At 61.4% G+C, this 23,583-nt stretch overlaps 1 protein-coding gene across 2 annotated transcripts; it reads left to right on the top strand.

Moving 5' to 3' along the window:
- The first annotated feature begins 1,299 nt into the window (after nucleotides 1-1,299).
- Nucleotides 1,300-20,050, top strand: MMP17 (matrix metallopeptidase 17). 2 transcript variants are annotated; one of them, XM_077875196.1, is made up of 10 exons: nucleotides 1,300-1,464; nucleotides 10,035-10,167; nucleotides 10,956-11,085; nucleotides 11,462-11,745; nucleotides 12,310-12,486; nucleotides 13,356-13,455; nucleotides 13,992-14,074; nucleotides 14,178-14,330; nucleotides 18,188-18,445; nucleotides 19,053-20,050. In XM_077875196.1, the coding sequence occupies exons 1-10, from the start codon at nucleotides 1,315-1,317 to the stop codon at nucleotides 19,376-19,378; spliced, it is 1,794 nt and encodes a 597-aa protein (XP_077731322.1). In that variant the 5' UTR covers nucleotides 1,300-1,314; the 3' UTR covers nucleotides 19,379-20,050. The 2 variants fall into 2 exon arrangements, with proteins under 2 accessions (XP_077731322.1, XP_077731323.1); XM_077875197.1 differs by lacking the exons at nucleotides 18,188-18,445; nucleotides 19,053-20,050 and adding an exon at nucleotides 16,232-16,718.
- The last annotated feature ends 3,533 nt before the right edge of the window (nucleotides 20,051-23,583 follow it).

Here is a 23,583-nt window from a genome sequence, read left to right as displayed (position 1 = left end):
CTGTAGCTGCTCTGCACCCTTTTTGCTGCTGGAGAAATCTTGCCAGAGGATGAAGCCAACACAGAAATGGAGGGAGGAAGTGAATTCTGATCTAGTCTTTTGCAACTTGATCTAGCCTTATCTGACATCAATATGCCCCAGGGTATCCCAGTCTAACAATCTTCTCAATGTCCTTTCCTTGACTAAAACCAGTTTAAGCTGGTTTCTGCCACTGGCAACCACGTTGTTCTGATGCAAAATTTGAGGATGTGCCCGTGAAGGGTCCCCGTGTGCCAGATGCCTGGTCCATCTGAGCTGTTCTGAAGGAGGTACAGAATCTCCTTGCTGCAAAGGGGGCCACTGAGGCTCCCACAGTAACAGGGAAGGATGGTGCCCAGCCCTTGCCACTCCAAGGCCTCCACGGGTGACTGGATACAGCGAGGCGTCTGGGCCTCAGTTTCCCTGTCCGAAGGCAGCAGCAGCCGCGAGCAGCGGGTGTAGGGGCGAGGCTGGGGGGCAGTTGCACACTAGCAGGATGAGAACTCAGGGGATCTGCATCTGAACCTCGCAGCCCCCCACCCCCAAACCGCAAGTTACTTCATTTCTCTGGGCCTCAGTGTCCTTGTTTGAGAAGTGAGAACAGTCGTTCCCTCTCATGAGATGCTGATAGAGGGGCAGCTGGACAGGGGCCCGCGCCACCGACCTCCCGCAGACGTCAGCCTGCACCTCCTGCTCCGGCGCCCAGGCCCGAGCCGCGCGCCCGCGCAGAACCCCGCCCGCGGCCCGCCCCCGCCCAGCCTCCACCCTGCTTTCGCGGCTCGCGGGCTCCACCAGGCGGCGGCCGGGCGCGCTGCGACTGCCGTTGGGGTGCCCAGCCGTGACCGCGAACCGGGGCGGAGGGTCGGGGTCAGTGCCCGGGGGGCAGCCGGCCCGCGCACCCTCCCGCCGCCCCCAGGCCGTCTCCCCAGGCCCCAGGGCGCGCGCGCGAGGCGTGGGGTGCGGGCGGGGTCCGGGCGCCCGCGCGGGACGCGGGGCCTTTAAGGCGGTGGGCGGGGCGAGCGGGCCGGCGTCATTAGCATACATTAGCATATGCCCCGCCCCGCGAATGGGAGGCGGGGGCCGGGCTGGCCGGGAGCGGCGCGCGGCGGCGGAGCGGGGCGCACGGCCGGTGGGCGCGGGGCGCGGGGCCGGAGCGGGGAGCCGGAGCGGGGCGCGGGGCCGGAGCGGGGAGCCGGGCTGGAGCGGGGAGCCGGGCGCGGAGCCGGGCGCGGAGCCGCACGCAGGGGCGTGAGAGCGCGGGGGCCTGCACTGCTCGCCGACGGCCCCGCGAGCGGGATGGGGCGCCGCGCCGCCCCCGGCCCCGGCCCGCCGCCCCCCTGGCCCCGGCCCCGGCTTCCGCCGCTGCCGTGGCTGCTGCTGGCGCTGGCGACCCGCGGGGGCTGGGGCGCGCCCGCACCCCGCGCGGAGGACCTCAGCCTGGGAGTGGTGAGTGCGCGGCCGGCACGCGGGGTCCAGGGGGCGGGGAGGGCTCCGCTGCGCTGGCGGGAGCTCGGGAGCCCTGAGCCCAGGCCTGGGAAGGGGCACCGTGTGCTTCCCCCGCGCCTGGCGCGCCGCGGCTTGGAACGGCCCCGGGACCTGGGCGGTGGGCGGCGGTCCGGCCTCTGGGGACAGTGCGCCCCGCGTGCGTCCCCAGGGGGAGGGGCGGGCGAGGGGCGGGGGAGGGGCGCGGCGGCCCAGGGACCGGTCTGGGTTGCGGAGCGTGGGCGCCCGGGAAGCCGGAGGCTCTCGAGTGTGCCGGCGTAGGGTGTTGGGGGGCAGGAGAAGCGGCCCCAGCCCCCCGCGGGCATGAATCTCGGCCCCGTCCGCCGCCAGGGTGGCCAGCCTGGCTCTGCCTCCCCTTGGCCGTGTCTGAGCGCGGTGGGGTCCCCCTCCCATCCCGGCTCTGATGCAGCCCCGCCGCCTCCCCAGCGCCCCCTCCGGTGACACTAGCTGTCCTAGGGGTGGCGGCAGTGGCCTCTTCCCGCGCCTCTGGACCCGAGGGATGACATCAGACTTTATGGGTCTCGCCCCCAGCCCCCCCCCCCCGCCCGGGTGGAAAGGCCAGGTGAGGGCGCAAGGGGCCGTGGGGTTGGGACGGTTTCTTCTGGGACCGCTGAGAACGGCGGGGGTGGGGGGGCCCACATCCAGCCGCGGTGCCCCGAGGGGTGCTGGCCATTGGCACTTGCAAGCTGCAGGTGGAGTTGAGCAGCGGAGGCGCCGGGATGGGGCGGGGGCAGCCGCAGCCCCTGATGAGTTGGCAGGACTTGGCCACAGGTTCCGCAGAGAGACAGGCTAGGCCTCCCCCGCCCAGCTGGCCCAGCCTGGAAGCCATCTGGGAGGTGCAGCCACGGTCCCTGCTGGGGTGTCCAGACTCCTGCCGGGCCCCACGGTGGGCTCCCTCCCAGCCAAACGGCCCCTGAGATTGGGGCACCTCAGGCCACCCCCTCTGGGCCCCCTGTAGCAGGGGTTTCCTGGACCTCCCCCTCCGGAGGTACATGATCAGGAGCAGCGTGTGTCTGGGTCTGGGCAGATGGTGACAAGAGAACCCTGCTTCCTCTCCAGCTCAGAGAGGCCCTGCTCCCTCAGCTCTGCCAAGTTCCAGTCTCAGGCCTGGTGCAGTTCTGGTTTCTCTCCACATGCCCAGGGCTGGCAGGTTGGATCCAGTGCTCCCAGCTCAGGCCTGGCATCCCGTTCTCTTCCTCCTTAGACTCCCCAGAGTCCCCTGGGGTGTGCGGGGGGGGGGGGGGGGGGGGGGGGTCACTGCTGAACCCAGTGGCTTGCACTGGGGGGTGGGGGTGGGGCAGCTGGTCAGCCTGGAACCCCAGAGACAGCTAGGCTTTGGCATCTGGTCCAGTGGGAGGAAACAGAGGGTCCTGCCCCTGACCCAGGAGGTCTTGGAGCCAGGGAAGGCCAGGACCACCCCCCCCACCTCCTCCATGCTGGAGCCTCCCGGCCTCCTGCCCACGTTTGTGGGTAAAGGGCGGTCTCTGGTGGCCTTTTGCAGAACAACACCTCAGAGCACAGACTGGAGGTGCAGGAAGTCTTGGAGACAGGCAGGATTTAGGGGGTGGGGGTGCTCCTTCCCACCCTCGTGTCCACCGCCTGGGGCCCACTGACTCTGCATATTCAGCTCTGGGGTTGCCAGAGAGTAAAAGGGGCCCTTTGTCAGCGTGAGCCAGCTTCTGCCAGAGTGAGCCCAGCGCCTCCTGAGCCCAGCCCAGCTTTAACACGGGGACAAAGCCCTGGATTGAGTCCTGCTGTGCGCAGCCAGTGAAGGACTTTGAGGCCGCCTGCAGGACCTAAGAGTAGGCTGTGCCCTCCTGGTGTTGGTGCCTTGAGTCCTTCTGGACCTGAGCTTTTTTAAATTTTATTTCTGGGTAGGTAACACCCTTAGCAAGATATTCAGGCCATCAGGAAGGGTCTGAAGGAGAGATTCCACGTTCTCTCTCCTCCTGTCACTTTTCTGGAAACCTTCCAGGGTTGTCTGGCCACTCAAAGGGACGTGGGGACCTGGGCCTCTTGTCTTCATGGGTGACAGCCTGCATCCCGCTGCTCCTTGCCCTGCTGTTCTCATGTCCAAGTCTGTCCGAGCACGTTCCAAACGGGAATGTCAGGGGCTGCCTGGTGCTTGTGCTCACCCACTTGCTTCTGTGCCCGGACGTCACATCCTCCAGCCAACTCTGGGCACGGGGAAGGCGGGCTGCTAATATTTTGCTAAACCAGCAGTGGTGCCAGATACTCTGTAGCCGCAGGTGACCATGTGTGGCCTGGGGCCCTAGAGCCAGGAAGCCTGGTGACAGGCATGAATGGGTCGTGCTGGTGTTGGTAGACCTGCCCACCTGGCCCCTCAAGCTTCTGCTCAGGCTTCTACTTCCAGCAACAAAGTTCCCATGGCCCCAAACTACACCACACGCTGGTGGATCTTCTGATCTTTGACACCCAGACAGGTGACTTGCATGTGGCTGAGATGGTATGCAAGGATGACCAAGAACAAGCCAGGCCCTCTCACAGCCTGGGGGCCCCCAGGGATGGGCAGCAGGAGGCCAGACAGTGGCAATGGTGGGTTCAAGCGCTATGTCTCCCTCCTGGGGCAGGGGCAGAGGCAGGCAGGGTGACAGTCACCATCCTCCCCTCGTCTCAACCGGTGGCCCGTGGGTCCCTGCTTCTCTGTGCCAACACCCAAGGGAGCCTGTGTACCCTGCATGCCCTTGAGACTGATGCCACAGCCCAGGCCTGGGGCCTCGAGTATCCCTGGCATCAGGAAGCTGCAGATATCCAGGCCGGGGCCAGACCGCAAGCCCTCCTCCAGGACGCAGAGCAGGGAAAGGGGACCTGGGAGTGCGTGCTTTTGCCTTGAGCCTTGGCGAGGGAAGACTCCGGGGTCCCCTCCCAGTGTCTGTATGGGAGGCTGACTGTAAATGTGCCCCCACCCCTGAGGCACTTGGTGTACTGTGAGTCCTTGCCCTGGAGCACTCACTGCCTTTGGGGCTCCAGCCCCCTGAGAGAAGTGTTTATAGTGCTTTTGTTGTGAGAGCCAGTGTGGTGGGGGGAGGCCTGCACCGGGGCCCCCTGTGCTCTGAGCCCCGGAGTGTGCACTGGCTACACCAGCCAGCCGTGGGTCTGGGATGTGTTTCCCTCTCATGTGGGTCCTTGACACCGGTGCGGGGGGTGGGTGGTGTATACACCAGCCTGCGGCCCCAGTCTCCTGTCTGTATAACAGGGCTGTCGGGACGTTCAGGTGAGGCCTCTGAATCACTCGCAACAGTACCTGGCAGGAAGGTACTTCTCCCAGAGAAGGCTGGAGAGGGCTCAGGGTTTGGCAGGGGCTTCAATGCAGCACCTTCCGAGGTTCAAGTGTGCTCTGAGTTTTGCCTCTTGATGGTGATCTGCGTTTCCATGAGATGCTCTGGGTGTAGAGTCTGTGCTTCGCTCACGGAGGGTAATGCGTCTGTCCCATGTAAGCTGATAGCCCGTCTAGCTCTCTGGAGGGATGGGACAGAGTGGTCTGGCAGGATGCACGGCCCAGCTGCCCCACTCGCAGGAAATCAGATCCCAGTCCGTACTGGCTGCCGGCTTCTGCGTACCTCCCTCCTATACTCTGTGGAACTCCTTTCTCTATGGAACATCCCAGGCTGCTTCCTGCCCCAGGGCCTTAGCATCTGCCATGCCCTGCCCACCTCTGTGACCTCTTGCAGGACTTGTCACCTGACCAGCTTCTCATCTTTCGGGTGCCAGTCTACCATCACCCCCAGGGACATTTTCCCTGACCACCACTTATTTATTCCCTGCACGCTGAAACTCACGTCCTCTCATAGCACAGAGGTTACGGGAATGGGCTCTGAATCCAGACACCCCAGGCACTGGTCCCAGCCCTGTTCCATGCTGGTGAAGTGACTGCGGATACATGTCCTAACCTCTCTGTGCTTTTCTGTCCCCATCTGTACGATGAAGATAACAGTGCCTGCCTCTTAAGATTAACTTAGCAGGTACTTAGTGTCCACTGCCAAGTGTGGGTTGAATTCTGTAGGCAGTGCACCCGGCCTCACAAGGCTTTGCCCTGGGGGTGTCATGAGCATGAAGCAAGCTGGTGAATGGAAGAGCACTCGCTAGTTGTTGGCTAGTTGTTCGCTGTTGTGCGTGAAGCGCTCACGGTCTGGGGTCACTTGGGTGTGTGGTCACTTGCTTATCCACGTTCTTTCCCGGAGCCCTGTCTGCAGAAGGGCTCGCCCAGGTCCTCATTGTCCCCAGGGTGCCCAGCACTGCGAGCACTCAGTCTGGGTGTGTTGGGTGGATGGACAGTGAATGACAGGCTGTCCAAGGGGGACCTAGGAACAGCCCCTGGGGAAGACATGGGGGCAGGGAGCCCTCCATGGTTGCCCACCACCAGCTCCCAGAGGAACACAGGCACAGGGGTCCTGCTCCGAGGATCCACCAGCTCATTTCCCTTCAGGGTCGTTAGCAGCCACCACTGGCTGTACACATAACTGCAGCCTCAGTTTCCTGAGCTGTGAATGGAGGTGCTGGTCACGTGACCCTAGAGGGGTGCCAAATGAAGGTATGCAGGGCAAGCAGTGAGCTGGTGCTGCGTGGGTACTAGCCTGGCTGTGCCACACTGACTAGTACTGTTTAGGTCCTGAGGGGTGCTCTAAAGCCACCTCTAAAGCCTGCCAGCGCCACATCTCTTGAGCCACATCGTGGTGGCTGGGGTGACCGTCTGCACCCAGCATGGCCCCACTGCTACCTCTGAGCCTGGACTCCCTCCTCTGTGCAGAGGAGCACCTGCTCCCCTGCCCCTCATGAGGCTGGAGGAGTCCAGTGGGAGATGGACCGTGCAGAGGAAGGGACCACCCATGGCCGTGGCCCCCAGCATAGCGGGAGACACCAGGCCAGGGCCAGTCCCAAGGGATTGTGTGTCTCCTGGTCACCACAAGCTTTAGGCTGTTGCTTGCCACGTGTAAGTGGGGTCGACAGTGCCCATGCTGTGGGGCCGTGGAGAAGACGTCAGATCCTGCACACAGTAAGCACTTCTTGTGTGCCAGCTTGGTGAAAGCATACAACGCTGCAGCCCAGCCCCCTCCCTCCATGGGGGCCGCACCCCACTGCTGGGTCCTGTGCCCCCCTTGCTGGGGCTGGGGCTGCCCTTCCCCAGAACACAGGGGAAGGGAGGGGAGTTGCACCTGTTGGTACTGTGAATGGACACACCCGTATGAACCGGGATGAATGCACAGGGAAAGATAGGAGCCGGGAGGCCTGGGGCCTTCGTGGGCGAGCCTGGAAAGGCTGGCCAGATGTGCTGCACCGGGTCCTGCAGTGCTTGCCCTCAGTTTCCCCGTCTGTGGTAACGGCAGCGCAGCGATCCCTGGGAAGAGGAAAAGCACCTCTTCTGGGGCAGTGGGGGCAGCAGGACTGGGGCACCCCTACACCTCTCCTCCTTTCCCCTCCCTCCCCTCCCTCCCTTCCCACTCTTCTCACCCCTCCCCATGGCCTTCTGGAAGGTTCACCTCCGCAGCTGCAGCCTGGTTGCCCTGGAGACACAGTCGCTGTGGCGATGCGCAGGGCGGGTGGGGTGGGCGTGCAGGGAGGGGCCGGCCTGGCATGTGCCCCAAGGGCTCAGTGCTGGCTGGAGGGGGCGAGGGAAGGATACCCCTGGGGCAGGCTCTTGGAGGTGGGTGCCCTTCAGGAGGGCAGGGGAGCAACATCTGGCCCCTACTGTACCCTCAACTGAGGACCCCCTCCCGCCTTTCAGCCCGCAGCCACTGGACCCCTCGGCTGCCCTGGAAGCAAGGATGCCCGGCCATCAGGAAGTGTGCATGAGTCCGGAGATGGGGATGAGCTCGCTGCAAACAGCGAGCACTGTCTTCTTAGCGCCCCCTCCCTGGATCCCCTCCCCCCTCCAGGGCCCACAGGCCCTCCCAGCGTGAACCAGGCCATCTGGTTCCAGGCAGGCCTGGGGAGGGGCCCATTCCCTTCCCCATGGCCACCCAAGGGCCAGCGGATGCCAGTGCCCCCCAAACCCAGCCAGGGAGCTTGTCCTGTGTCAGACTCCTCCTTAGCATTTCCCCTGCTGGCTGCTGGGGTGCTCTCCTCTCCCAGTCTGTACTGTCCAGGAATGAACCTGGGACCCCCCTAGGACTGCAGGGTCTCAGGGGAGGAGAGAGCCACGGGCTTGAGAGGGACAGCATTGTGATGATGTCCGGGCGAGTCCATGCTGGGAGCAGGTGGGAAGTGTGGAGATATGTTCCCCCAGCCCAGGCCTGCGGGTGGGGGCCCCCTGGCCAGCTGCTCAAGTCCGGCCCTCTTCTCAGGGTCTTGCACCTGGTGGGGGCTGCCAGCTGCTGTGTCCCGAGAGCCCAGGCAGCCAGGAGTGGCCACTGACCTGGGGGCAGTAGTGCATGTCCCCGTCCACAACTGCATTCAAGCTGCCCCTTGCTCTGCAAGTTCACACAGGCAGCCACTCAGACTGCGTGAAACCTCCTGCTTTTCAGTGATGGCAAACATTTCAAAACCACCTGGAGTGCTCTTGGGTTCAGGGGGCAGGGCTCCTTGGTGAACCCCACAGAGCCCTGTGAGTGGTGAGCGTGGGGCTGCTCAGTGCAGACACCCAGCTGCGACCCCCACCTGCAGACCAGACAGCCCTGGCAGGGTGGAGGGGTCCTCCCTCGAGTCTCATCCCCAGCCTGCCTGAAGCAGCTGACCTGGGTGGGGGAAGGCACCTGCTTGGACAGACCCTTCCCTAGAAGGTGGGGCTGGCATCCTTGTCTGGCATCCTGTGCATCTGAGGAAATTCCAGAGGGCTCCCTAGAGGAGGCAGCCTTGAGGTGCTGAGAGGCAGGGCTGTAATCTGTTTTTGACATTCAGAAAGAAAACCGCAAAATCACAACTTTCAAGAAAACTTTTCCCAAAAACGTGTGTAGCCTCAAGTATACATGCTTTGTACAGAATACTCACTTGAGTATCTGCAGTGCCCAGCCAGGGTCATGGGATGTTTCTCCTGTCCCTACACTTTATCGTGTTCCAAGTGATGTGAAAGGGGGGTCCTCCCAAAAGATGAGAGGTGCTCAGATGGCAAAGATCTTAACCCTGAGAAGGGCCTGTCCCAGCTGATGCCCACCTCATCTGAGCATAGGGCATCACTCCACAGGCCCTGCTAACCAGAGTGTTCCCTGGGAAGGTCTCTGGATTGCTGTCCATTGAGGACCAAGTCACTTCCACTGCCATGCAGTCCTGTTCAACACCCTCAGAGGGCCCCAGTTCTACACACGCTCCCTGGGGGGTCTCCAGGCAGGACTGGGGGGTCTGGGCCAGTAAGGGTTTGAGGGGGGTAAAGGAAGAGAAACCCCAGGAAAGACTCTGTTTCCCCAGAAAGGGAGGAATCTAGCTGGTTCTCTGCAGGAGAATGCAAATTATATGTAAATCATCAAGGTGGCCCCTCCTGGTCAATTGAAGCTCCTAAGAATTCCAGGAGGATAGACCCCCTCCCACCAAGCACCTGCTGTGCCCCCTGTCGGGGCAGATCCCCCAGGGCAGGGGTCCTATGACAGGGGCTACAAGCACAGAAGCTTCTGGGGGCCCTGTGGATGACATAAACGAACCAAGGAGTTTCTTAAATGTCCACTAAAAAACAAATAGGTCTGCAGGTTGCTACCTTTTTGGGAGCCAGGCCTGGGAGATAAGGGGCTCGTGGAATTCCTGCAACCTTGCCCCCCACTCACCTGCGGGTCCTCCCTCACTGCTGAGCCCAGCCACTGTCCACATGGCCTGGGGCTTTCATGGGACTGTCACACAGCCCAGGGAGTGGGTGTGAGCACTGACCATTTCGTGGTTGGAGAAAACAAAGCTAAGGCTGTCCCCAAAGAACGGTGTCAGCACTGCCGTCTGTCCTCGGCACCCCCCCCCCAGGGGAAAGGAGCTTGGGAAGGGTCATCTTTCAGTCCTCCTACCTGGTTGGCTCAGGGGACCCCAGACGTCCCCTGACAACGTCACACATGCCTTCTAGAGCACCTGTGTCAGGTGCCAATGGGAGGGAGCATTGTCCACATTCTAACTCATGCTATCCTCGTACCCGCAGGCAAGGACATGGCCCAGAGGGGTGGAGGGACTGTGCTGTCCTGGTTGCACAGCAAGTAGGTGCCAAGTGGGATTGGCACCCAGGCAGGGCAGCTCAGGGCCTGAATTTGGCACTTGTCACATGTAATAATAACCTTTTTAAAATTTCACTTTCGCTCCTGGCTCAGGAGAAGTGAGGCAGGACAGGCTGCTGTGAGCACTTGTACAGATTGTACACTGCTTAAGCTTACCCCTTCTAAGGGACATCGGGTTTATTAAAATGGTTCTCCAGCACCTGCCTATAAAGTAGCTTAAAGAAGGGGGCACAAGGTGCCGTGTGGGCTACTGGGGGACTGGGGCTAGTGGTGACCAGAGCCAGAAGAGGCCTGCCCCTCACCTCAAGGGCAGGCAGCTCTTCTTGTAGGGCCGAGCCCCCCACCTGCACGCCTCACGCTGCTCTCTGCTTTCAGGAGTGGCTGAGCAGATTCGGCTACCTGCCCCCAGCAGACTCCACAACTGGGCAGCTGCAGACACAGGAGGAACTGTCCAAGGCCATTGCTGCCATGCAGCGGTTTGGAGGTCTGGAGGCCACCGGCATCCTGGGTCAGTCCTCCAGGTGGCAGGACATGGGTGCTCCCCACTCCACGACCAGGGAAACCTGGTATCCCCTAACTCCCCCACCCCCACCCTGACTGCCCTCTGGGGCCCTTTGCCCTATCCAGCTTGTTCGTGGGGATGGAGTGAAGGATAGGCCTGGTGTCCCTGGGGCCCAAGGGTTCCCGCCACATAGGGTCCCATCGGCATGCTCCCCAACCCAGAAGTGGGCACAGTGGGGGGTGGGGGGTGCCAGCTGTGCCCAGATCCATCTCCACACCATACAGCAGGGTCTCAAGCCTTTGTGCCCATGGAGGTCCTGGTTGATTCTTATCCCATGGAAGTGGCAGATCTGTGCCGCCAAAACCTACAGCTTTCCACTGGAAACCAGAAATCTGGGGTGTTTATGTGAGCACCCCACCTTTTACACATTGGCAACAAGTCCCAGGTTTGTAAAGACCTCCCTGTGGGCTGATGAAGCACGTCTGTCCCCAGGCCTTGGAAGAGTTGTGTGTCTTGTGAACTCCAGGAAGAATTGGCAGCGCTGGCTGCAGGTTGTGGCCCTGCTGCTCCCGGTGGCCAGGGCCCCACCCATGACCACTCTGGCCCAGGCCCTGGTGTAGTTAGTAAATGCTTTGAATGACCCTTGTCCTGATGGTGGCCATACCCATAGCAGTGAGGCCTGGCATGCCTGGAGCTCTGGGCCTGGTCTCCACCAGATCTGGGGTGGGGATGGGGCACAGGGCTAGAGCCTGGTGCCAGCTCTAGGGGACCTGACCACCCCCACACCCCTGTAGATGTGGCTACCCTGGCGCTGATGAAGACCCCTCGGTGTTCCCTCCCTGACCTCCCGGCTGCGGCCCCAGCTCGAAGGAGGCGCCAGGCTCCAGCTCCCACCACGTGGCACAAGAGGAGCTTGTCCTGGAGGTGGGTGGGCGGGCTGCACCTGCAGGCCAGAAGTTGCAGGTGCTGGCATTATGTGTCTGGCTTCTTCTCAGGCCAGAGTACACCTCCGGCCTCTGTGCTTGGAGTGCCACTGGCAGCCTCTGATCCACTGCTGCAGTCCCTGCGTCCACCCTCACATAGCCGCCTCTGTGTCCCCTACTGTGTCCTCCGAGGACACCTTACCCCACTCAGGAGGCCTCCTCTCAAACCTTAACTGCATCCCCCCAAACCCCGTTTCCCAATAAGGCCCTTGAGGGAGACCCTGGGGAGGGATGTGCCCAGGAGCACAGGGCAGCCTGGGGCGGGGACACAGCCTGCGCCGGGTGGGCAGACCTCAGACTCTGACACCACTCCGTAGGGTCCGCACATTCCCTCGGGACTCACCCCTGGGCCCGGACACGGTGCGGGCACTCATGCACTACGCCCTCAAAGTCTGGAGTGACATCACGCCCCTCAACTTCCATGAGGTGGCAGGCAGTGCGGCGGATATCCAGATCGACTTCTCCAAGGCTGACCACAACGACGCCTACCCTTTCGATGGCCCAGGCGGCACGGTGGCCCATGCCTTCTTCCCTGGCGACCACCACACTGCGGGGGATGCCCACTTCGATGATGATGAGTCCTGGGCCTTCCGCTCGTCAGGTGCGTCGGCTGCTACGGAGTCACAGGGCCCCTCCAGCCCCGCAGGATGAAGAACCGCATGGCCTTGCCCGGGATGAGAGCTGCCATGGCTCCAGGTGTTCCCCCTGCAGGGCTGAGCCAGGCTCGTCCTTACCTGCTCCCGGGAGGCCTCTGCAGGCCTTCACACCCTCGCGCCCTCATTCACTGCTCACGAAGCCACGGCCCCTGGGCCCAAAGCATGGATGTGGGCCAGAGATGGGGGCCCGCGTGGGGTCACTCCACACTCCAGCCCGGGGAGCCCATTCCAGCCTGAGGAGCCAGCAGTGACCCCGCAGAGCCTCTAGGCACTTTGCCATGGGGGGACCCCAGGGTCCAAGAAGCTCTCGTAGACCCCACAGGGACCTTGGCAGGAAGTGGACAGCCCTGAGTGACCACACAGAATCCGTCTGTCTAGGACCAGGGCCTCCGAGGTGACCAGGGCAGTATACCCATACCCATCATACCTCCCTCCCTGTGGGTGCCCCAGCCTGTGTGCCTGACCAGCTGTGGTCCCTCCCTTGACCCATTGGCCCCCTGTGTTCCCAGATGCCCATGACATGGACCTGTTCGCAGTGGCCGTGCACGAGTTCGGCCATGCCATTGGGCTGAGCCACGTGGCAGCCACAAGCTCTATCATGCAGCCCTACTACCAGGGCCCAGTGGGCGATCCACTGCACTACAGGCTCCCCTATGAGGACAGGGTGCGCATCTGGCAGCTGTACGGTGAGTCTTTCCCCTCAAAGTCAGGCACAGGTCACCCTGAGGTTGGGGACAGATCCTGGGGGAAAAGGGCTTTTCCTGTCTTGTTCACCTTAGCGCTCAGCGTCTAGACCCTGCATGGCTCACCTTAGCTACCCCATAATGTGCGGGGTGAGTGAATAGGTGGTCTGTCCCAGGATCCCTGGATGCTGGCCCCGCAGGCCTTTTAGCAGATCTTGCCCCAGAGCCTCCAATCCCAGGCGGCCCCAGATAGCCTCAGGCTATGACCGCTGGTGTGGCATTTACCATATTCACAGTGCTGCCCATCTGCCACTTTCACCCGGTTCCAGAACATTCTTCTTCCCCACCCCATCCCCCAGCAGCCATCATCCACCTTTCTGTTTGTCTCCATGGTGTGCCTCTTTGGACTTGTCACGCAAATGGGATTGCACACCAAATGGCCTTTTGTGTCTGGCTTTTGTCACCAAGTGCCCTGTTCTGAGGCTGCCATGTCCTGCCCATGTCCCATGGCTGTTCTTCCTTCCTCTCTGTGGGAGCAATTTTATCTGCCTGCCCATCTGGTGGACACTGAGGGCATTCCACCTTTTGGCTGCTGTGAAGAGTCCTGTTCACAGTCACAGACAGGTTTTGGTTGGAACGCCTGTTTGGTTTTTTGGGGTTGGGGGAAGGGGGCAACCTCATTTAACGCCTGCAGGTCAAGGAGGGATCGGGGCCTGTGTCTCCTCCCTGTGCGGCAATGCTCTGGCTGTAGGACATGTGGACACCCTGGCACCCAGTGGCCATAGTTCCACGTTGGGGGTCCCAGGGAGGCTGGGGGGATTGGCTGGGGGGCCCGTCCACAAGCCCAGTGCAGCCTACCTCTGTCTCCACAGGTGTGCGGGAGTCTGTGTCGCCCACGGCGCAGCCGGACACCCCAGAGCCCAAGGAGCCCCCGCTCCTGCCAGAGCCCCCCAACAACCGTTCTAGCACCCTGTAAGCCACGGGCCCTGGTCTGCACGTGCCCCCCCCCCCCCCCACAGTGGCTCAGAGCCTCCATGCTCTTCTGAGGAAGGCATGGCTCTGGGCTGAGCCTGAGTCCGACTTCCTTTACCCCCACCCATCCAGGCCGCGGAGGGCCACCAGCTCCCCCGCCCCACCCAGGCTGTGGAGGGGCACCTGCTTCCCTGGCCCGGGCTGTGAAGCTATGGATTCCCCTCGTCCTTTGTCCCACACACCGCCGTGTGATGCTCCCTGACGCTCCACTCCCTCCACACTGCCTCGGCCACCCTGGGCTGTGGGAGAGGCACTCGGGCTTTTGATTTTTGTTCTGTAATAGAAGTAGGGTTGACTGACAGGAAGGGACTCCTAATTCACCTGCGTCCGTGGCCCTGCAGCTCTGAACTTGCAGGCAGGGACGTGGGGGCTCCTTCCGGGGTTTTGTGAAGCACAGCTCCTCACAGTGGCTTGTGGGGGGTCCCTCCCAGCCCCCCGGGTCTCTGCCCCCAGCTTCCATCTCTCTCTGCCCCCAGGCCCAGGAAGGATGTGCCTCACCGATGCAGTACCGACTTCGACGCGGTGGCCCAGATCCGCGGCGAGGCCTTTTTTTTCAAAGGTAATGCCCACCCGGTCCAGCGAGCCACTAATGGCCGGAAGGGCAGCCCACTCTGGGCCGCAGGCTGGCCCCCTGCAGCCGCACCCCCTCTCTGTTCCCCCAGGAAAGTACTTCTGGCGGCTGACCCGGGATGGGCACCTGGTGTCACTGCAGCCGGCACAGATGCACCGCTTCTGGCGGGGCCTGCCGCTGCAGCTGGACAGCGTGGACGCTGTGTACGAGCGCACCAGTGACCACAAGATCGTCTTCTTCAAAGGTGGGCAGGCCCCCCGGGCACTCCACCTGTATCGCTGATGGGGCCTCAGCCTACACACCCTGGGCCCCCTTCAGCATGCCTCTGCACTGGAGTCCAGTCTGTGGTTGCTCCAAGCCCAGAACACAGGGCAGCTCACTCAACTGTGTGCTCCACCAGCGTGTATTTATTGAGCACCTACTGTGTCCTTGAACCATGGTAGGCATTGTGGGTACACAGTGGGCAACATGAGCAAAAATTCCTGCCCTCATTCCCATAGGAGCCACGGCTCGCACTTGTGTGTAGTGAGGGAGTCGGTTTCAGAGCGAGCTGAGGGAGCAGTGTTTCAGACAGAGGGAACTGCCCGTGCAAAGGTGCTAGGCCAGACAGGCATGCAGAGGGCCAAGAGCCTCAAGGAGGGCATGAGCTGGGTTTGACAGGTCTGTTGGTCACAGGGCATCATTCCACCCTCCACACCCTGCACTGTTCCTGCACTGGGCCAGAGGAGACACTTCCTGCTCTTGGGGAGCTGGCAGGATGCGGAGCCTGCAGCAGGAGACAGAGTGGCGCTGAGCCCTGCAGGTTTCAGGGGCCGTGAGCCTCCCCTCACTGTGTTTTGGGGTGACTGAGTCTTCAACTCCCCAGTGAAGCCACTGTCCTGCCCTGACTTGTGCGGGGTCTAGAGGCTGACCCCTTCTCACGGTGGGACCCCCAGGAGCCACACACTGTGCCTCCCCCACCACAGCAGGATCACTGCCTCCCAGGCCTGCTGCCCGAGGCTGTGGGCATGGGAGTGGGCCCTGCAAGGCAGGGTCTTCTAGATTTGGGTTCTTTCTCAACATTTGAAAACTGTAAGACCCCATGGCTCCAGCATGGAATTTGCAGAGGGCATGGTACTTGGGGCCTGTGCTGTTTGCACGCCAGGGGCTGCTGGAGCAGGTTGGGCCACCCCATCTCATGTCCCCAGAGCTGGAGCCTGGCAGCCCTTCCCGTGCCTACATCCCATCAGGTGGGGAGAGAAGCTGGCATGAAACAGTGGGGTTTATTCTCTCCCAGCCTAGAGACCTGAGGCCCCAGACCCAGGGGCCACAGGGCTGCTTCCTTCTGAGCAAGGGAGACTGTCCCCCTGCCTCCAGCCAGCCTGTGACACCCCCCCCCCCCGGGCTGCTTCCCTCTGTGTGTTTCAACATATGCGTGTCCTCGTCCTAATAAGGACCCCACTAGCGGATGTGGGGCCCACCCTGCTGCAGCATGATTTCTTAACCAATTTCATGTGCAAAGATCCTCTTTCTACATGAGTCCGACTCCAAGGTCCAAGTGGATGTGAGTCTGGGGCACATGTGTAACCCACCACAGCAGCTCTTTGAACCAATACAGTGGACCCTGTTTCTTTGAGGAGGTCAAGATTATTCCTTGTGTTTCTTGTGTTCATTCACGTCACCTGCCAGCCCCTGCTCAGGGTCAGGCACCTGTCCGCTGTGAGCTAGCGAGGTGACCAGTCATCACCACTGGTGCCAGTGGGTCTGGTCCCCGTCCCTGGGGCATCAGGAACCTGACACACGGGGGCTCCCCATACATGGCACCTGTTATTTCAACCTTCAAAAAAGCAAAACTAAAAGAATGGCACACATTCTGACAGATATTTTGTTTGGACTCTCATGCTGTGTGTGCTTGACATCGGCCTCCCCCAATGGGGCAGTGCATCTTGGAAAGAAGGTGTGCACAGGTGGGCCAGTAAGCCCCTGCACTCGAGAGAGCTAGGAGCCAGTTCCAAGTCACGCATAAAGAGCTGCCTCCTTCCTCAAACCTTTATCCTGAAGAGTCATTTCTGACTCCCAGGAAAACTGCAAAAACCTGTCACCCAGCTTCACCCCTTGTTCACACTTTGCTACATTTGCTTCCTTCTTTCCCGTGGACGGTTCCAGGCCTGTGTCTTCCTCAACTGGCTCCGAGGCAGTGGCCACTGCCGGGACCCTTTGCCAGCATCTGGCCTCCCTGGGCATGTTGGCAGCATCCAGGCCAGCACGCCTTGGGCAGGTGCCCCAGCGGCTTCTCCCGAGCGACTTCTGCTCTTGCACATTCAGCAGCAATGCCGAGGAGGGACGTGTCCCGAGCCGCCCTGCCCCGGGCAGGAGCTGTCTGGCACCGTTCCCTGTGCTCACCTGGGCAAGTGGACCTGCCAGATTTCTCAGGTTCTCACCATCGCGGGACAGGCTCAATACCTCCTGCTCTTTGGGTTCTGGGCACCACCAGCCTCCTCACCCTTGGCTGTTTGGGGGTCCCCTGTACGGGTGTGCTGCCGCTTGCTTCCCACCCACTCGGGCATTCCAGTCCTTTCCTGTCTCTGGCAAAGGATTTCTAACAATTATGTTTACTTTTAATTGTGGTTAAAAAAAAAACAACATAAAAATTTGCTCTCTTAATCACTTCTCAGCCTGTAGTTCAGGGGCATAAAGCACATTTGCACTGTGTGCTGCTGCCACCTCCGTCTACCTCCAAGATGTGTCCATTGTTCCAAATGGAAACTGTCTCCAGTCAACACCGACCCCCCGGGCTGTGGCACCCACCATCTACTCTCTGTGGATTGGGCTGGGGGCCTCATAGACATGGAAACCTGCCGCACATGTCCTGTGATGGCTCAGTCTCCTTGACATCGCGTCCCGACATTCGTCCACGTTGTGACCAGCATCCCAGCGTCCTGCCCTCCAGAGACTGAATCCTCTCACATAGATGGACCCCATCCTGCCTGTGCACCGCCTGCCGGCAGACACCTGCTCGCTCCTGCCACTTGGCTGTTGTGAATGATGCTGCTGTGAATGCGGTGCTAGTAACCCTTTAAGACCTGCCTTCGGGTCTTCTGTGTGTCTGCCCACAAGTGGGTTCACTGGATCCTGTGTGTCTGGTATTTTCAAGACCATCCAGACTTTTCCACAGCAGCCACCCCGTTTTACATCCCCGCCTATGGAGATCTCCCCGTATCCTTGCCAACACTTGGTCTCATCGGGGGTTTTGATAGTGGCCGTTCTAGTGGGTGTGAGATGATATCTCATTGCGATTCCCTGATTAGGGACATTGAGCATCATGCATGTTGCCTGTTGGCCATTTGAGTGTCTTCTTGGAGAAATGTTTGTTCAATCCTTAGTCAGCAAAAGATCTTTAAGGTTTTCTGCCTCCTCTCCCCCTCCCTCCCTCCCTCCTCCTCTCCTTTCCCTCCCCCTTCCTCTCCCTCTCCTCCCCCTTCTACCCTCCCCTTCTCCCCACTGCCCCTCTCTCCCTCTCCACACCCCCCCCTCCCCTCTCTCTCCCAGTCCCCTGTCAGACCGGCTGCTCCTTGTCCCACCACAGGAGAGGATGTGATGCCACGTGCGGGAACTTATGTCGCAGATCAGTGTAGTGATGTTTGCCGGGCGCAGCCAAGGATAGACCTGAAAACTATCTTACCCCGTTGTTTTTTTTTTTTTTTTTTTTTTTACCTTACATACGAGTTTGATGTTCTTGTAATTTCTAAATATTTGCTTCTGTGTAAAAGCTGACAAAGGTGTGGATGTGCCTGTCACTTCAGGCCCTGGCGAGTGCCTTCCCTGCCTCCGCCTTGTGGCAGCAGTGGGTGAGGCAGAGCAGCACAGCGGCCTCCCGGGGGCCTGGCACCCACTCCCTGTCCGTGGAGCAGGTGCCTCATCGGAACATGGGTTCTCAGGCTGCTGGCTGAGGGCTGACCCCATGCCAGGCCCAGAGCAGGTGCTCAGTAAATACACGTGAGGCCCCGGGGTTCCGCGGGGCTGGGGTGACGGCACTGGGTGGCTGATGGAGACGAATGGCTGGAGCCTCTGCCCTGCAGGGTGGGCTGAGCTCTGGCCCACGGCGCTCTCTCTCACCCCCAGGAGACAGATACTGGGTATTTAAGGACAATAACGTAGAGGAAGGATACCCGCGGCCCGTTTCAGACTTCGGCCTCCCGCCAGGCGGCGTCGACGCGGCCTTCTCCTGGTCCCACAATGACAAGACTTATTTCTTTAAGGACCAGCTGTACTGGCGCTTTGATGAGCACACACGGCGCATGGACCCCGGCCACCCCGCCCGCAGCCCCCCGTGGAGGGGCATCCCCAGCACGCTCGATGACGCCATGTGCTGGTCCGACGGTGAGCCCCACGCCACCTGAGTCTCCCCACCTGTGGAATGGGGGTCAAAGCAGACTGATTGGGAGGACCCAGGAGCCGCTGTACACACCTGTGCCCCTCCCTGCCACTGACATGCCGGGGTCACCACTGTGTGTGGCCTCCTGCTGCCTCATGTGCCCGGGGCCTTTGCACCTGCCCTGCATCCCTCAGACACAGCCAGACATCTGCATGGCCCGTCCCTCACCTGCTTCAGGCCCAAATGGTGCAGCTCCACCTGGAAGAGGGAAGAATACGCCTCCCTCCCCCAGGGCAGCTGATGGGGGCCACATGTTTCTTTTCTGTTTTCAAAGCTCCGTCCCCAACTCTTAAAACAGCCTGGCACATAGTAGCCCCTCAGTAAATATCCTGTAATAGAGAAACCGAGAGGTCATCTCATCCAACCTCCAGCCTCCTGGCAGCCCCCCAAGCTTGCCCAGGACTGGGAGGCCCCGGGTGCCCACGGATGGCTCCCTGGGGCTGAGACAGACTGACTTTGGTATAAGCTGTTCTGCTTCCCTGCTGGCCCACACTGCTCCCTCATGCTCCTGCTAGCCAGCCTGCCCGCAGCTCATGCCCTCTTCTCTCCCAGGTGCTGCTTACTTCTTCCGCGGCAAGGAGTACTGGAAAGTGCTGGACAGCGAGCTGGAGGTGGCGCCCGGGTACCCACAGTCCACAGCGCGGGACTGGCTGGTCTGCAGAGACCTGCAGGCAGACCCAGAGGGTGCAGGCGGAGAAGCTGGGGCCCACGCCCGGCCGGGACAGCACAGCCAGAGCCGCCCAGAGGACAGTTTCGAGGTCTGCTCCTGCACTTCCCCTGCCTCTCCTCCCCCAAAGGCCTCAGGCCCGCTGCTGGCAGCCACACTGCTACTGCCCACGAGCACCCTGTGGACAGTGGCCTGGGCCCTGGTGCTCTGACAGCCGCTGGCATGTGAGGCCCACAGCTGGGGCCTCACAGGACAAGAACAAGTGTTCCTGCCCCTCCAGTGCCGTCGCCACTCCAGTGCGAGACCCAGGGTTCCTGCAGCAACACACCCAGCCTTGCAGAGGACACACTGCCATCTCTGAGCAGACTGCCTGGTCGTGCCCCCCGCAGGCTGGAGAGAGGCCAGCAGAGGACGCTGCCATCTAGCTGTTCAGCCACAGAGGAGCAGCCACCTGTCTTGTCTTTTCTGGTACCGAGGTGGCCTGACTGCCAGCTGTGAGCTGGGAAGACTTCAAGGCCCAGCTGGGGACAGGAGCTGTCCTTCCCGCCTGTGAGCAGCTGGATCACGCAGAACTCAACTGCTGAGCCAGCAAGGCAGGGCTGGGAGGGCGTCCGGTGGGCCACACTGCCCACAGCCTCGCGGCCCTGGGAATGACAGCCTGCACCGAGCCCACCAGCGGCACCATCAAGCCCATCTCATACCCACACTGCTGCCCCTGGTGCTTCCGCCCATCCCAGGGGCCTATGCCCCACCCCTACCTATGGGCCTGTGGTTGCCTTGCTCAGAGCAGCCTCTGACTCGCAGAGGAGTCCCCCAAGCTGGGGCCAAGGTCGGCCCCCCCATGATGTGTTTCAGACAAACATGACCTCTCCCTGCTTCCTAACGGCTCTGCCTGGGCTCACTGATGCACTGCAGGTGGCCCTGGGGGGAGGCGTGCCAACTGGCCCCAGGCCCTTCTCTACTTTGGAAGGCCTGTGTGGGGCTCACTCCCTCCCCTGGTCTCTGACACGTTCCTGTCCAGCACCTCCTGACCCTCCCTGTCCTCCTGTCCTTACACCCGTTTCCAGTTTCCTAGGTGGGGGAGCTGAGGCCCACCCTGGGAAACAAGACTGCTTCCTGCAGGTAGGGGCCAGGTGCTCTGACACATTTGCCCCGTGCTCACTGATGGTCCCTCCCTGCATGCACACGCTTCTCCCGTGGCTGGTGCCCATTCTCAGTGAAGCAACTGGGACACCAGCTGCCAAAATCAGGGAACCACCCAACAGGAAGTACAGGAGGCAGCTGGACAGCCAGTCTAGGGACTGCCCTCCCACCTGGAGAAGCAGAGAGGAGCAACTGCACCCCTCATGCAGGAGAGATGCCGGTGGCTGCCCCCAGATGCTCCACCCTTCCTGATGGAAGCCCACTATGGCTCTAGATGTGAGATCCTGCCCCAGCCCCAGGGGTTGAGGGGGTGGTGGTTCCTCTGATTCCAGAGATTCCCAGAGGCCCTAAGGTGAGTGCACAGACTGCCTGCAGGGGCCTTGTTAGAACAAGCGTCCCCCAACAGCATCGGCATCACCTGGACCTGGTAGCAATTCAGATTTTCAGCCCTGCCCTGCCAACGGAGCACAGTGGGGCCACCATGTGCGCTAGCCCCCACCTCTGTCAGTGTGATGCATGGCATCCAGAAAGGCTGCCCTGAGCAGGACAGGAACAAAGGGATGAGCTGGTCATGCAGTCAGACGTAAGAGGCAGGCCAGGGAGAGAGCAGCAGGGGTGGGGAGACCCAGAAGGGCCTGGCCAGCCCACAGGGGATTCTCTGCTGGTAAAACATTCATCCAGCCCCCACTTCCCTGCCACTGGCTCCAGGGAGAGGTGGAAGTGTTCCCAGAGGAGAGCACAGTCTCCTAGGACTTCATGCCCCATCCCTCCCTGACACCCAGACAGCAATGGCAGGTCCAGAGTCCACCCTGGATGTGGACATGTGTCTGCCGCCAGTGGGCGGGCAGGCTCCAGAGCCAGGCCGCATGCCCCGTCTGTCTGCCATCTGGTGCTCGGGGCTGGGAGGGGTCTCTGCCTATCAGACCTGACAAGACGGACAGGCCTCCCTGGGGGACAGGCTGCTTCCTGCCCACTAAGGATGCCCCTGTGTGGCCCCACTTCCTTCTGCAGCTTTGGGGAAGCCCACCCAAGACCCATGTGCAGTTGGGGAAATGGCCCAGAGAGCGTCTGCCAGTCCCCAGGGCGCACAGCTGGCAGGGACCAGGTCTGCAAGGACCAGGGCTCTGGATGTGGGTGGTGGTCGAGTGCTGTGTTCAAGCCAAATGCTCTTTCCTAAAACTTCCCGCCAGTTCTGTGCCATGTGAAGAAGAAAATGGCAGGAACGTCCCAGAATGATGCGACCCACACTGTCTTTCAATTTTAACTGAGTCACCCTTTAGACACGCAGACATTTTGAGTTCTGGATTTTCAGCCGACCTCCGCTGGCTCTGCTGGGAGAGGCTGTGCCCCCCGGGGGACCAGCAGCCATGGGGCAGAGCTAGAGATCCCACCCCCCGAGGGACGCCAGAGACAGGCCCACACCTGTGAGGACAAGGAGCCCACTTGCAGCACACACAAGGCCTAGGTGCTGGCTGCCTCCGCACCTCCCCGTGAGTGCACACGCACACCTCTGTGTGCTCGGGTAGCAGGTTTACAAAACACTCCCACACGGGGGGCCCCAGGTGAGAACGCAGCCACTCCGGCTCCCACCTTGCATGTGGGGAAACTGTCTCACAGGCTTAGCTCAGGCACTGGAGGCACCACAGAGGGGCCACACAGCAGACACTGCTCTGCAGCCTGAAGTCGGCCATCAGGTGCTGCTAAGCGTCAGTGCCGGTGAGAGCCGAGTCCCTGCTGTGTTCACACGAGAAATCATGAGCCCTGATCTCCACATGGGGACACAGGTCCCATGGGGGTCCCGCTCCCATGACCTCATCATATCTAACTGCCTAGAAGCCCCCCCAGTGCCATCCCACCAGGGTGGGGCCTCCATCTGCAGACTCAGGGGTGGGGGGTGGAAACACACCAAGCTTGGGGCACGGCGCCCCAAGACCAGACTCAGATCTCAGCCGCGCCCTGGCCTCTCCCGCCTCCACCCCTGGGAGCAGCTTGGGGGCTTGGGGGGCTCTGGGGCACTCATCACCCCAGGGAATCATCACAGTGATGCGGCTGTTCTGCACTTTACAAATACAAACTCTTGGATCCGCTCGATGTCATGAAGGAGGGGAATGTCACATCTGTTTTCCAGGTGAGGAAGCTTGGGCACCAAGAGGGGCAGTGAGCTGCCAAGGGTGGGCTCTGCGGGCACAGGGCCTGGGAGTGGAATCCAGGGGGCCAAACTCTTCTATGGTTCTCCCCGTGTCCAGGTGGGTGTGAATATGGAGGCAGCCACCTGACGATGCACATGGGATCCCCAAAGATGGTGAGCGGGCATTCCTCCACACTCTGGGGACCAAACCAGCAGCAACATGGGTGACAGAGCCACAGCCATAGCCGGCCGGCTTCTCCCAGCAACGCACGGGAGTGGCCTGCAGCCACTGTCCCCAGATAGAAATCGGCCCCTGGCTGGCTCTGCCATCCCTCCCTGAGCCTACAAAGGGTGGCAGGACCATGGTACCTCTGGAGGAATGAGAGGAAGCCAAGGCACACAGACCATGGTGCCAACTGCCCGCTCTCCCTGGGCATCTGCCAGACACTGTGACAGGTCACCAAAAGCTTATGGCTTACAGCAGTGACAGTGATCTACTACTGTCCCGTGTCTGGGCTTTCCCAGGCTCGGCCACACGGCTCTCCCCTGGCGGCTGCCAGGACCTGCAGCCAGGTGGTAGCCTAGCCCAGGGGGTGGTGGTACTGGCTCTGGAGGGGCCTCACTCACATGCCTGGGTGTCCTCACGTGGCAGCCAGTGGGACAAACTGCACCGCTGCTGTGACCTCATCTCAGACACCAGGTGGGCCAGCTCCTGCCAAGGTCTTGGGCTGGCCTGAGCCACGGGAGGGGACAGACCCCACCTCTCCGGATGATGGAGCATCAGTCCACATTCCAAGAAAACCACACAAGATTTGAGGTCTTGTGGTGCCCGGCCTGGAAAATCTGACCGGCCACACAGCTCCAACTTCCTAAGGGAAAAAGCGGGCCCCTGAGGGCCCCCAGAGCTGCTTGTTCTGGGCACAGACTCCATGCCGCTGTCCACTTACTCCTTACTCCTCTCCCAGTCCCCGCCCCACCTTCCACACACACCCAGCAAGGCCCCATCAGCTCTGCCTGGAACATTCCAGCAGCCCTCCGACTGGTCCCCTGTACTACCCCAGAAGCCTCTGGGGTGATCTCCACGTGGCAGCCACAGGGTCCCATGGAATACCCCCCAGACCAGGCTCCTGCCCCGACCCCCGAGT

This window comes from Canis aureus, chromosome 27 (genome assembly GCF_053574225.1).
Source record: "Canis aureus isolate CA01 chromosome 27, VMU_Caureus_v.1.0, whole genome shotgun sequence".
NCBI lineage: Eukaryota > Metazoa > Chordata > Mammalia > Carnivora > Canidae > Canis > Canis aureus.
The sequence above is the reverse complement of the archived record's forward strand: the minus strand, read 5'-3'. Positions and strand labels throughout refer to the sequence as shown.

Bases quoted from the DNA above. Each gene is read 5' to 3' on its own strand.
- MMP17 (XM_077875196.1), top strand. From the start codon at position 1,315: ATGGGGCGCCGCGCCGCCCCCGGCCCCGGCCCGCCGCCCCCCTGGCCC. The intron at 12,487-13,355 runs GTGAGTCTTTCC...CTGTCTCCACAG, and splicing joins GCGCATCTGGCAGCTGTACG to GTGTGCGGGAGTCTGTGTCG. The intron at 14,075-14,177 runs GTAATGCCCACC...CTGTTCCCCCAG, and splicing joins CGAGGCCTTTTTTTTCAAAG to GAAAGTACTTCTGGCGGCTG.